General features: G+C 47.2%; 1 protein-coding gene across 1 annotated transcript in view; it reads left to right on the forward strand.

The window, feature by feature from the left end:
- BARX2 (BARX homeobox 2) overlaps positions 1 to 5,823 on the forward strand; it is a 76,219-nt gene extending 70,396 nt beyond the window's left edge. Inside the window, exon 4 of the mRNA XM_007082690.2 lies at positions 5,061 to 5,823. Coding sequence (XP_007082752.1) covers positions 5,061 to 5,327 — 267 coding nt within the window. The 3' untranslated portion in view covers positions 5,328 to 5,823. The remainder of the gene's footprint in view (positions 1 to 5,060) is intronic.
- Positions 5,824 to 12,916: the final 7,093 nt, after the last annotated feature.

Here is a 12,916-nt window from a genome sequence, read left to right on the forward strand (position 1 = left end):
AGTTGTAAAACTCTAGTTTTAGAGTTCTGAGGCAGACTGGCAGCAGGCACAGCTAATAGACGTAGATGGTGTGCAAGCTGTTTTTCCAAGAGGCATGTGACCTTGAGAGCAGTGGGTTGTCTGACTCTCCCAACCGAGGGAACTAAACTGGCTTTAGGAGTCATTGGGAAGGAGGGATCTGGGGAGGAGGGCCACAGGGTGCATGAGAATGTGCAGCTCCTGGAGTGGGGCGGTTGTGAGATAATGGCACATCTCAGGTGTGCTGGGAGGCAGGGGGCCAGAGGTTGAATGCGGGAAGCAGCCAAGAGGGTAGTTATCTCCTAATTACTGCTTGTGCTGGAATGTTTTATTCCATTTAGAAAATGGCCTGATTGTTTTTATTATTATTTTTTTTCATGCGGTAGGAAAACAGCCAGGTGGGGTCTATCCAAGCTGTGTGGGTGGTGTTCTCTAATTGCTGGGCTGGACTTTCTTTTGCCAATTAGGTGGCTTCCTTAGACCTGCCCTTTTATAACTTGATTACTATATGGGGCAACTTAATTTTGTATAACCTCTTTTATACCAAGTGGAGCTGCTTTCAACATGTCAGTTCCATCTTGGCACATCTGGGTGCTTTCAACAGCCTGCACTCAGACTGAATTAAAAATCAGATGCTGACTTATGTGAAAAGGAATATATAGGGACGCCTTCTCCCCAGAGGTGGATTCTGTCAGCATGTATCCCTTGTTAGAGGTCCCCTTCATATCTCTGTGTTTGCTGTTTGCATGGAAAGTACAGTGGCCAAGCAGATTCCTGGCTAGAAGGAGGTGTTTACTGAGAGCTAATGGGTTTCCTCGTGCCATATACAAAAAATAAAGTGAACCCCAGACCTAAATGTAAAAGCTAAAACTGTAAAACTCTTAGAAGAAAATTTAAGAGTAAGTATGCACAGCCCTGGACTTGGCAAAACCTGCTTAGCACACTAAAAGCACAAGCAACAAAAGAGAAAATAAACTGGGCTTCATCAACATTAAAAACCTTTGTGCTGTAAAGGACATCCTCAAGGAAGCAAAAAGACAATACACAGAATGGGAGAATGCATTTGCAAATCTTGTATCTGATAATGGACCTGTATCCAGAATGTATAAAAAGCTATTACAACTCAGTAATAAAAAGACAACCAGATTTTCAAATGGGCAAAGGATTCTTCTTCTAAAGAAGACACAGAGCTGGCCCATAAGCACAGGAAAAGATGCCAAACTTCGTTAGTCATCAGGGAAGTGCAACTTACACGGGAGACCACTTCCTACCCACCGGCATGGCTATAACCACAAAGATAGAATATCAAGTATTGGTGAGCATATGGAGAACTGGAACCTTCATATACTGCTGATTGGCATGGTGCCACTGCTTTAGAAAACAGGTCTGGAAGCTCATCAAAAAAATGTAGTGACCCTATGACCAGCAATTCCATTTGTAGGTAGGTACCCAAAAGAACTGAACAGATACTTCTATACCCATCTTCATGGCAGCACTGTTCACAGCAGCCAAAAGGTAGAAGCAACCCAGGTGCCCATCAACTGACACAGGGGCAGATGGAATGTGGCATATCCATACAGTCTATGTTAGTTGGCCATAAAACGGAATTGAAATATCGATATATGCTACAACATGGATGACCCTTGAAAACATTATGCTGACTGAAAAGAAGCCAGTCACAAAGGATGACATATTGTATAACCTAATTCATACGAAATGTCCAGAGTAGGCAAATTTGTGGAAACAGAATCAAGATCAGCAGTTGCCTAGGGTTGGGGAGCAGGGGCTGGGGAGAAATACGGAATGACTGTTAACGAGTGTGGGGTTTCTTTTGGGGGGCAATGAAAATGTTCTAAAATTGGATTCTGGTGATAGTTGTACAATTCTGACTGTACTAAAAATCACAGAATTGTCGATATGAATGGATGAAGTGTATGGTATGTGAATTATATCTCAGTAAAGCTGTTTTAAAAAAAGAACCTATGGTTTATTGAATTCATTCATTCTTACAATTTGGCACTGGAGATCCTGTGCTCCTCTCAAAGGAAAGAGTAAGTATTTAGTGACTGCAGAGATGTAGTTAGAAGTTGCTTGCCTAGAGCCTGACGCAAGGGATAGATGTAGAACTCACCTTCAAGGAGCCTCTGTTCAACTACGGAAGATAAGATTAAGCTAGTTATGTAAGCGGCAAAAATATAGTTCGCTCCTAATTATCTGTGCTAATCCAGGTACTCCTGAAGCCCTTCTCACTAGCTGCTGAGAAAATCAACAACTAAACCACACCAGAGTACAGAGCCAGTGGAAGGACTATCTGTTATGTTCTAAAGTAACACATAAATATTTTTAGAGTTACCCCTTCGTAAGTCATGGTACCCTTGTGAACATCACACACTGGGATAATAATGTATGAGATCAGCAAAGGCCATTTGGGATACTGTTATTTTGCTTGCTTTATATCTTTCTTCACCTCTAGGAAAAGGCTTGTTGTTCAATACCAGTTATTGAATGCCTGCTATGTGCAAGGGCTGAGTGGGTGGGACAGGCAAGTAAACATGCAGTGACAGTGGTTTATGAAAAGTGCTCGCATGGAGGGAGTGTAAGAGCTCATAGGGCACATGGTGGAGGGTGTTGGACTTCCACTTGGGAGATCACAGAAGGCTCCCAGGAGAAGCACTACCTAACCTGAGTTAACCAGATGAGGAGGGTGGGAGGCCTATTCTGGACCGAGGAAATCTGCCATTCAGAAAAAGTTCTTGCTCTTTCCAGTACACTATCTGTTGGTCACCCTGTGAGATAAGGTATTATTATCTCTGTTTTGCAGATAAGGAAACTGAGGCTCAGAGTCTTTAAAGAACTCTGAACTCTCCCAAGGACAAAACAGAAAAGTAACAGAGTTAACATTTAATCTAGTTATTCTGCTTCCAAAGCTAGCTAGAACTTTCTATTCTCTACTACATCCTTGAACACTATAATTCTATATTTCTTTTTTTTTTTCAGTTTTTAAACACGTTTTTGAAATTTACATCCAAGTTAGTTAACATATATAATAGGGTAATAATGATTCAGGAATAGAATTTAGTGATTCATCATTTACATATAACACCCAGTGCTCATCCCAACAAGTGCCCTCCTTAAAGCCCATTGCCCATTTAGCCCATCCCCCCACCCAACACCCTTCCAGCAACCCTCAATTTGTTCTCTGTATTTAAGAGTCTCATGGGGCACCTGGGTGGCTCAGTCGGTTAAGCGTCCAACTTTGGCTCAGGTCATGATCTTGCTGCTCATGGGTTTGAGCCCTGCATTGGGCTCTGTGCTGACATCTCAGAGCCTGGAGCCTGCTTTGGATTCTGTGTCTCCCTCTCTGCCCCTCCCCCACTCACACTCTGTCTTTCTCTCTCAAAAATGAATAAATATTAAAATTTTTTTAAAGAGTCTCTTATGGTTTGTCTCCCTCTCTGTTTTTATATTATTTTTGCTTCCCTTCCCTTATGTTCATCTGTTTTGTATCTTAAATTCCACATATGAATGAAATCATATGATATTTGTCTTTCTCTGGCTGACTTTGCTTAGCATAATACATTCTAGTTCCATCCATTTGTTGCAAATGGCAAGATCTCATTCTTTTTGATCACTGAGTGATATTCCATTGTATATATATACCACATCTTCTTTATCTGTTCATTAGTCGATGGACATTTGTTGTCTTTCCACACTTTGGCTATTGTCGATAGTGCTGCTATAAACATTGGGGTGCATGTGCCCCTTTGAAACAGCGCACCTGTATCCTTTGGATAAATACCTAGTGCAATTGCTGGGCCGTAGGGTAGCTCTATTTTTAAGTTTTCGGGGAACCTCCATACTGTTTTCCAGAGTGGCCACACCAGTTTGCATTCCCACCAGCAGTGCAAAAGGGTTCCTCTTTGTTCGCATCCTCGCCAACACCTGTTGTTGCCTGATTTACTCATTTTATCCATTCTGACAGATGTGAGGTAGTATCTCATTGTGGTTTTGATATGGATTTGCCTTATGATGAGTGTTGCTGAGCACGTTTTCATGTGTCTGTTAGCCATCTGGATATCTTTTTTGGAAAAGTGTCTGTTCATGTCTTTTGCCCATTTCTTCACTGGATTATGTCTTTTGGGTGTTGAGTTTGGTAAGTTCTTTATAGATACAATTCTATATTTCTTACATTTTTTTCTGATTACAGAAATATATGATCATTGTTTAAAAAAATTAGAAAATACAAAAAAAATTTAAAAATTATTGATGATCTTCATACTGCAACCAAGGTGGTATATAGTTGTCTGTCCTCTAGTTTGGATTATGCTGGTATAACCTGTTTTCCACAAAAGTATATTAATAATATTTCCCGTATCACTAAACATTCTCCTACATAATAACTGTAATGGTTATCAAGTATTCTCTGTTTGGGATATACTGTAATTATCTACCCAATCATATTGCAGAAATTTAGAGTATATTTCCCCCAGTTTTTGCTGTTAAAACCAATTCTTTGATGAACATTTTTTGCAGATCAATCTTTACATCAGTCTTTGATGACTTCCTTAGGCTTAATTACTAGAAGTGGAATTTCTATGTCAGAGTGTACACATTTTAAGACTTTTGATTTGAATTCTCAGATTGCCTTTTGAGATGGTTGCACCCTTTACACTTCCATACTGGAGTATGAGTATTTCTCTTCCTGCTTGCTATAAATACTGTCTTTTTCTTTTAACTTGTCAACTTGATAGAAATCACAGTAATATTTTAATTTTTTTATTTCTTTCCTTACCGTTGAAGTTGGATTTTTTAAATGTGTTTGTGATCATTTTATTTAATGCCAAAATATGTAATATTGACGGAAAATGAGTAATGAACATTTAACGAATGAAAATGTCTTTATACCCTAGAAGTGATGAGTTGAAAATCCTTTTTGCCAGGCCATCACTGCTGGGAATGGATGGTATAGATGCTCTTGACTGGGAAAGAGGAGGGAGGAAGTTCTTTATTAGATTTAATGACCATCCTTTTTTCCCATATAGGTTCTTAAAGGTGGACAGGAAGCACCCACAAAACCCAAAGGTCGTCCCAAGAAGAACTCCATCCCCACCTCAGAAGAGATTGAAGCTGAAGAGAAGATGAACAGCCAGGCCCAGAGCCAGGAGCGCCTTGCACCCTCCCAGAGACAGGAGGAGCTCTGTGACACACAGGAAGCAAAAGCATGCGATGTCCCCTTAGAGATGCCAGAGCCCCCAGGCCAGCCCCAAGAGTTGTCAGTAGCCTCTTCGGAACCCCCACCATCAAGCTAAAATAAAACTCTTTGGGGGGAAGGGGGAGATGGGGAGGAATGGAAAGAGAAGGCAGGGAGAATAGGGAACCGCTTCCCAAAGCCTGGTAAACTCGGTGGGGGGGAGGGGGACAAGAGATCCTCGTCCCCCTCTCCCCCACGGGTCTCAGTGGTTTTCATCACAAGCATTTGATGAAGACTTGGCTTGCCTTAGGCCTTTCTGTTCCTGAAAGGCTGCTTTAGCCATGGGATGCCCTTGACGAAGGGAAACAGTGCCTTGGAACTGCCTGCCCCCACTGGGGTGGTGGCTTCGGGGCTGGGTGCAAGAGGCCTGCCCATGTTGCGAGCCCCACCCTGGCGTGGTGGAGGACTGCTCTGGCTCTCTCCCTGCCAGCCTCTGGGCAGCCCGGCGTCCAAGCAGAGAGAGATGGAGAAGCTTGGGCAGCACGCCTGGCTTCCTTGCTGACTCAGCACTTAACTTCTGTAGTTTTGAAAGAGAATTTAATGGTTTTGGTTGTTTTTTTTGGGGGGGTGGGTGGGGCCGGTGAGGGCGGACAAAGAAAAGTTGGGGGAAGGGAGTTCTGAATTATTAGACTTGTTTCTGAATAAAGTTTGTTTGAAGACTCGTGTGCCTTTGTACCCATTACAAGATGGTCAGGTGACCTGAGAACGGATACGCCTTGTTTTTCTTGCTTTTTTGAGTTGCCATCCCTGAAGCTGCAACACAGATATGTTAAGAAAACTTTTATTTTTTAATGAAAAATAAATCTTTCAAAAGGATTGGGTGTTTGGTTTCTTCGGGGGAGTATATTTAGCCCTTTCTGAATATGTCTTCTGGAAAGAAAGACCCAGAGAGCTAGCCCGGCTCCCTGGGCTTTAATTTCCCCTGCTGTCAAATAAAAGATTGGGCTCTGCCCACCACCCCTCCCACCGCCTTCTGCCAGAGTCGCTCTGCCATCAGCCACTTTACACTGTAGCCTTCCAACTGTAAACATTCCTTTACTTTTTTGAAGAGATGATAAATGTATTTGTTTCAAAAATCCAAAAAGACTTGCTCCCCACCTCCACCCTGCATAGGTAACCATTTTTATTGGTTTCTTGTTTATCTTTCTTTAAACATGGATGTTTAAAATTGGATCATTTGGATGATGGGCTCTGCCACAAAAGGAGATTTGAGGGCTCCGCCACAAAAGGAGATTTGAGAGCTCCTTGCTAGATGTGCTCTGCGATTCGAAATTTAAAATGATTCCCCAGCTTTCAGTAAGACCAGGAAAGAGGGGACTCCAGACTCGCTGAAGAATTGTGACCATCTCTTTGTCGCGCCCGCTGGCCCAGAGGCCTGACCTCACAGGGGTCCCCTTGATCTGCATTTCCCTGCACGCTCCCTGCTGATGTCCTGCTGGGCAGAGCGCCCACCCTGCACGCTGGCAGCTCACCATCCCACAGTTACTCTGGGCTCGGGAAACGTAAACCAGCTTCTAGTCATGGCCTCCACTAGGGAGCAAAACGTGTTGCTTGTTCTGTGAAACAAATCACGTAATTCTTTTCAAAGGTACGTGGGACCGATCTGCTTGTTTTCGGTAATCCGGCTGCCTGCTTCCCTCCATTAACACCGACAACGAGAGAGACTGCGACTTTGATTTGGCGAGGCAATGCCTTCATCCCCTTCGCTATTGAGATCAGCAAAAAGAAAGCAGTCTTTTTCTTACGTCTTGTGAACAAAGGAGGTAAGGATTTGGCCTCCGAGAACCAGTTTGTGCAGACCACACCCAGCCGTGTGTGAAGTTGCTCGCCCTGTGCATGCAGAAAGCTGCCTCCTGCACCTCTAGCCCACCCCGAGGTACAGCTTTATGATCTGCCTACCGTGCGGTGACCCAGAGAGCCGGAGGATACACGTGGGCACAGTAAGCGGGTGGGCCTGTGCCAGTCTGGTCTCACTCCTAAGGAACTGCACTGTCCTGTTCAGCCCCATCCCAGAAAACTTTTCATTTGGATGCTGTTTTCCTGTGGTTGTTTTCGGGCTCTTGTCCAGGGCTCTCATACTGTCCTTTTCTTTTTTTTTTCTTTTTTTTTAATGTTTATTTATTTTTGAGACAGAGACAGAGCATGAATGGGGGAGGGTCAGAGAGAGAGGGAGACACAGAGTCCGAAGCAGGCTCCAGGCTCCAGGCTCCGAGCTGTCAGCACAGAGCCGGACGCAGGGCTTGAACTCGCGGACCATGAGATCGTGACCCAAGCCGAAGTCGGAAGCTCAACCGACTGAGCCACCCAGGTGCCCCTCATATTGTCCTTTTCTGAGGTGTCTGGTAGTGACTGTCATCACACCAGATATGTGTGTACACACACACACACACACACACACACACAGAGGCACTGTTTCTTTAATTTTTTTTCTTGTTAATGTTTATTTTTGAGAGAGAGAAACAGAGCACGAGCGGGGAGGGTCAGAGAGAGAGGGAGACACAGACTCTAAAGCAGGCTCCAGGCTCTGAGCTGTCAGCACAGCGCTCCTGACATGGGGCTTGAACTCATGAACCACGAGATCATGACCTGAATCGAGGTTGGAAGCTTAACCGAGCCACCCAGATGCCCCACACAGGCGCTGTTTCTGACTTGAGGCCCTTAGTCCTTGGCCTGTCATCTGTATTGTTTCTAGGGGTTGGAGGTATTTCAGTGGAGGGCTTAAGACCTCTGATGATCTTCCTGGTATTTTGGAAGCCTTGAGCCCAGTGTCACCTCCACTTGGGAGCCCTGGGTTTGTCCTCTGGCCTCAGCTCTGTGTACTCTTGCTCTGTGACTCCAAGATGGGTCAGGGCTGGGCCTTGAGAAGAGTGGGCATTGATTCCACACCAAGCCCTGCTCTCCCTCCATCTTTCCCTTTTCCTTCTAGTCTTTTCCATATTACCTCTACTTCCCAAGATATGTGATGGTACCCAGAAACCAACTCCGTAAGTTGTCTGAGGTGTGGTGACTAGGAGGCCGTGTGGCCTTTGCTAAACGAAAGCATTCTCTCCCTTGTCTGGTGTGCAGGATGGTGACACCATGAGGGTTCAGGGTCTTATTCTAGGGTCTGGCCACCTGATGCTTTTTGAGAATTTCCAGAGGAAGGGAGAGAGCCGAGGCCAACTGCCCACACAAGGAAGCAGACCACAGAGACCTTGGCTCTTACTTCTCAGTGTCTCTGAGCATCGGAGAATGCTTTCACAAGCACTTGTAGCTGATGCCGCCCCCTCAGGCTGTGAAATGGGCTATTTCTTCCAGTTTTATAGGAAGCCTATTAACCAGAGAGAGGTTACCTTGTATCTCTGTCCCTGGGTCACAGAGCTGGTCAAGAGCCATGCTGAGAACCAGCCCAGGGGCCAGATTCCCTGCTGGGACCTTAGAGGTTAGCACTCCCTCCCAAGGCCACAAGGGGCTGTCAGGGGGGAGGGGGTGGGGGGGTTCAGCAGCAGTGTGCCCCACAAGTCAGCCTCGTCCTAGGCAGGGAGGGGCTGGGGGCTTTCCTGGCTACCTAAGGTGAGGCTGCCAGAAGCCACCGCCTCTGCTCCCAAACCCTTGCATCTTTTATGTTAGAGAGCAAGGATTCCTGGAGCAGGTTCTAGACTCTCAGTAAGTGTCCCAAGTGTGTGTACCTAACAATGGGTTGGGGTTCTGGGTCACCGTACCCTCTGATTCGCTTCTACGTAGTCTACAAAGGCTGGCTGAGACATAAGGCTCAGACCTGGCCTGACTCAAACAGTAACCAAATGGGTTCCATGCTGTGAGCCTGTAGTCCTTAAATTAGTCCAAAGAGATATATCAGAAACCAGCCCTCACTAGGCTGGTTTTAAGTTTTCCTCAGAGACTAGTCCGGTCTAGAGCTGTCTTAGAGATGGGGTCTGGGGACCTCTGTGACCTCCTCTTCCCTTCCTCAGGTAGTTCAAGTTCCCTGTCCCTTTCATGACCTTTCAACTTGGTTCCACCCGGCCTTGCCCCACGCCCTGGGCTGGGCTGGGCTGGGCTGGACTTACAGGGTATGAAGTTCTTTCCTCAACAGGTTGTGCTTTGTCAGCCGGGTCACATGCTGTCCACTCAGCAGAAAATGAACAGGGACTTTGCAGGACCAGAGTAAAGACTGTCCAAAGGGGTCCTCCCCCATCTCTCTCCTGCCTGGGCCAGCCACTTAGGTTAGGTGACTGCCTGATCTTCCCAACAATTTCTGTAGACGCCGCCTAAATCTTAACCCCTATCATGTCATGCCCATCTTTGAAGGGCAGGAGCTATTGGGTTAGAGGGCTGAAATTTGCCTTGCACAAAAAAAAAAAAAAAAAAAAAAAAAAAGGCAAACTTGTTTCTCAGGATTTCTGTGCACTGAATTGCTCTTATGTTTGCCTAAAGCCCTGAGGGGCTGCTGTGGCTCTTTGGGTAGGTACCCCTTCACTCCTCTCTCTCCGTTGCATCTTCCAGAGAGAGGCCACCCTCCTCTCTCTCTCTTTCAGTCCCACTCTGAGGGACCGTACCCAAGCTGCTCTGTGCCCAGGAGACAACATCCTCTCTCTGACCTGCCTTGGCTCCCCTCTCCCTTACCCTTCTCAGTCATGTCTTCTTGCTCCTTATTTACCTCACCTCTTCTCCAGTCTAACCTGTTCATTCCTTTCCACCTCTTCCTCTTCATGCACCTGTTGTCATCAACACCATAGTCCTGCCATATTTCCAAAGAGGACATGGATTAGCCTAAATTCCTTGTTCTGAGTTCCTTTTCCTGTGCTGAGGGTCCCAAGGCCCATGGGTACGTAATGAGAGGATCTGGAGGCTCCTGGTATCCTGTCGACATCTTCCTTGGATGTCCAGAGGCTTTGGGTTTTTAGTGGTCTGGTGGGCACAACTTGCTGTCACATTGTGGTCCCAAATCATGAAGCAACTCTCCTGGTCATTGGCCATTGTTAGAGCCACACTCATTGGCTTTAGGGCTGAGGGATGCCAGCACTTTTCTGACACAAGAGAGAAGGCAGAGGAAAAGATCTTTGGTGTCCACGGAAACATTCCCATCACCCAAGGGAAGCAATGCTTGGCCCATTTCCCCAGGACCAAAGAGGGCAAAGAATGATCAGGAGCCCATACTTGGCTCATGGTCAAAGGTCAATCTATCCCCCCCTCCCCCATTTTGCTAGTTCTTTTAGAAGTATTGACAGGGCTCTGAGGAAAATACCCTCAGAAGAATTTTCCTCAAGGAGATCACAGGCAGTGTTGCAGGGGGCAGTCTGAGAGGAAGAGAATGCCTACTGAGACATTGGTCTAAAACAAAAATTAAAATCCTGTCTATACCAAAATCAAATCTGGTAGCTGGTGGTGGGTTGGTGAAGTTGACCTGATGATTCATTCACAAGGTAATATGGAGAAATGGCTAAAGGGAGGTGAGTGCATCCTAAAGTATGCCTGGGAGGGCTATGGTGGGAAGGTTGCAGTGTACCCAGGGGCTCAGCTTTGAGGACTGCAGCCAAATCTAAAACTTTGGGATGGGCAGTAGCCAGAGACATCCTTTCCGCCCACAGAGGGAGAAACTGAGTCAAGCAGTCACTTGAGAGAGGGCCCCGAGCCAGCCGGGTGGGAGGCCAGTGCTGGGGTCCTCCGCCCTCTGGAAGCAGAGTGCTCTGGGCTTCTGTCTCCTTAAGTAGCACTAGCCACAGTTCAGATGCTTGCTCAGCATCTATCCTGTGCCTAATACCGTGCTAATGTGGGGTCGGCGGGGGGGGTGGGGGGGTGGGGGAGTGGGGGACAGGGTACAAAGGAACAGGGCCCTGCCCTCAAGTAAGTTAAAATCCTGTTGGAGAAACTCCTACTTTACTGGGTTTGGAAAAGCAGCAGGGATTCCAAAAAGGGTTTTGAGGTATTTACACCTGCCCTTCCCTGAGAGATGGCATTCTTCCAGGACAAGAAAGGTGATTTAGTGTCCTCACCAGGCTAGTTCCACTAAGGGTGATGGGGGGTGGGGGGGTGTTAATATTTTAAGTAGGCCCCTTGTTCACCTGGAAGTGTGATTAACACTGGAACAACAGGTGTTTGCTAGATTCACCTGAATGTGCCTCTAATCCCGGATTGTCACCCAAATCCTGGGTGGTTTGGGGCTGGTCATTCCATCTGTAATCCGGGCGCAGATGCTGAAAAGAAGGCGCTTGACTCCAGCCTGCCTTTGTCTCCTTGCCTTCCACACTTGCCTCCCCAGTGGGCAGTGGATGCCAGGGGCCTTTCCTGTGTCTTCTCCCACCCACCTGGCTGTGCCCACCCGGCCGTGCCCTGGACTGGACTCTATCCAGGGCTCCCAGTCAGCCTCTCATATCTCCAAGTCCACAGTGGCTGGGTGGGGACGAGGCCGACACTGACTGCTGAGGGGGTGGTGGTAAATCACTGTGACAGGCTCCTTTCATACCTGACCTCCTTTCTTTCCCAAACCCGCTTCCCTTCTGTTTATTTTTGTTGCAGATTTATTAGACACGCAGTTAAGTGCCCATTTAGCTCTGCAAACTGTCATCACGCCTGCTTTATGAATAAGATCATTCACTGACAAAACCCTTTAAACCTTTTTTTAAAAGAAGGTGGGGAGGAATGGGGCCGAGGAGAGGAGGAGGAAATAGTGCCCCAGGTCAGTGAGGAGGCCAAGAACAACCGAAACCCAAGCCGCGGCCTCTCCTGGAGCTCAAGAATGTAACAAGGGCCCTCAGAGTTGCCTTGAGTTCACCCTGTCCGTCAAGATGTGTGTCGTCTCTCCTGCGGGACTCAGGGGTCTAGAGTTCATTCTTTGTCCCTGCTGCCCAGGAGCAGACCGCTTGGGGCGGCTGCATGGTGGCTGTGCACCTGCTCAAAATGGTTGCCAGGAACCTCCAGGCATGTTGGGCTGAGTCCCTGCCGTTTGGGGATTCTTCGACAATGTCCTTGATCCAAGCCCTCCTGGTTCTGCCAGGGTTTCTTCCCCAGCACCTGGCTCCTGAAACACGCGTAGCTTTGCTGAACGTAGCGAGGCTCTGGCCTGGCGTCTTTATGCACCCTGACTATTCGCCAGGCCCTGTCACCAGGACATTTGCATCATCACATTGGATCATCTCAGTAGCCCCGTGAAGCCGGCACTATTACCAGCTCCACTTCAGAGATGGGAAAGCCGAGACAACGTGGGGAACTCTTCAGGCAGCTGCCTGACACCCCTGGGAGTGTACTTCTCAGCCCTGAACCGGGCCTGCCTTACTTAGACCAAGGCTGAGTTGCCTGAGCCTGATCTCAGGGCAAAGCAGGGAAGTAGGCAGACTCCTTTGTCTCCCAGCTTCCCCTACAGGTGCCTTGGCCCTGTTCTCATCCTGCTGTAACCTGGGGTATCTTTCACAGCATGGCCTCGCGTTTGGGGTGCAGACAACAGATCTTAACTGTGAATGGTCAAGCCCTCCATCTACCCACTCACACCAGCAATAAGTCCAGCCCCCCTCCCACCTTTTCTGTTACGTATCCACAGGCTTGGGAATAGTCGTTGTACTGCATTGTCATTTGCAGTGACCTGGGAAAGGGACGCTGGCACCAGGAGGAGGCTCGGAGGAAGGGGTCACGTCTGAGGCACAATAACTGGGCAGCATCCTCACTCTGGAATGC

Source organism: Panthera tigris, chromosome D1 (assembly GCF_018350195.1).
Source record: "Panthera tigris isolate Pti1 chromosome D1, P.tigris_Pti1_mat1.1, whole genome shotgun sequence".
Lineage (NCBI taxonomy): Eukaryota > Metazoa > Chordata > Mammalia > Carnivora > Felidae > Panthera > Panthera tigris.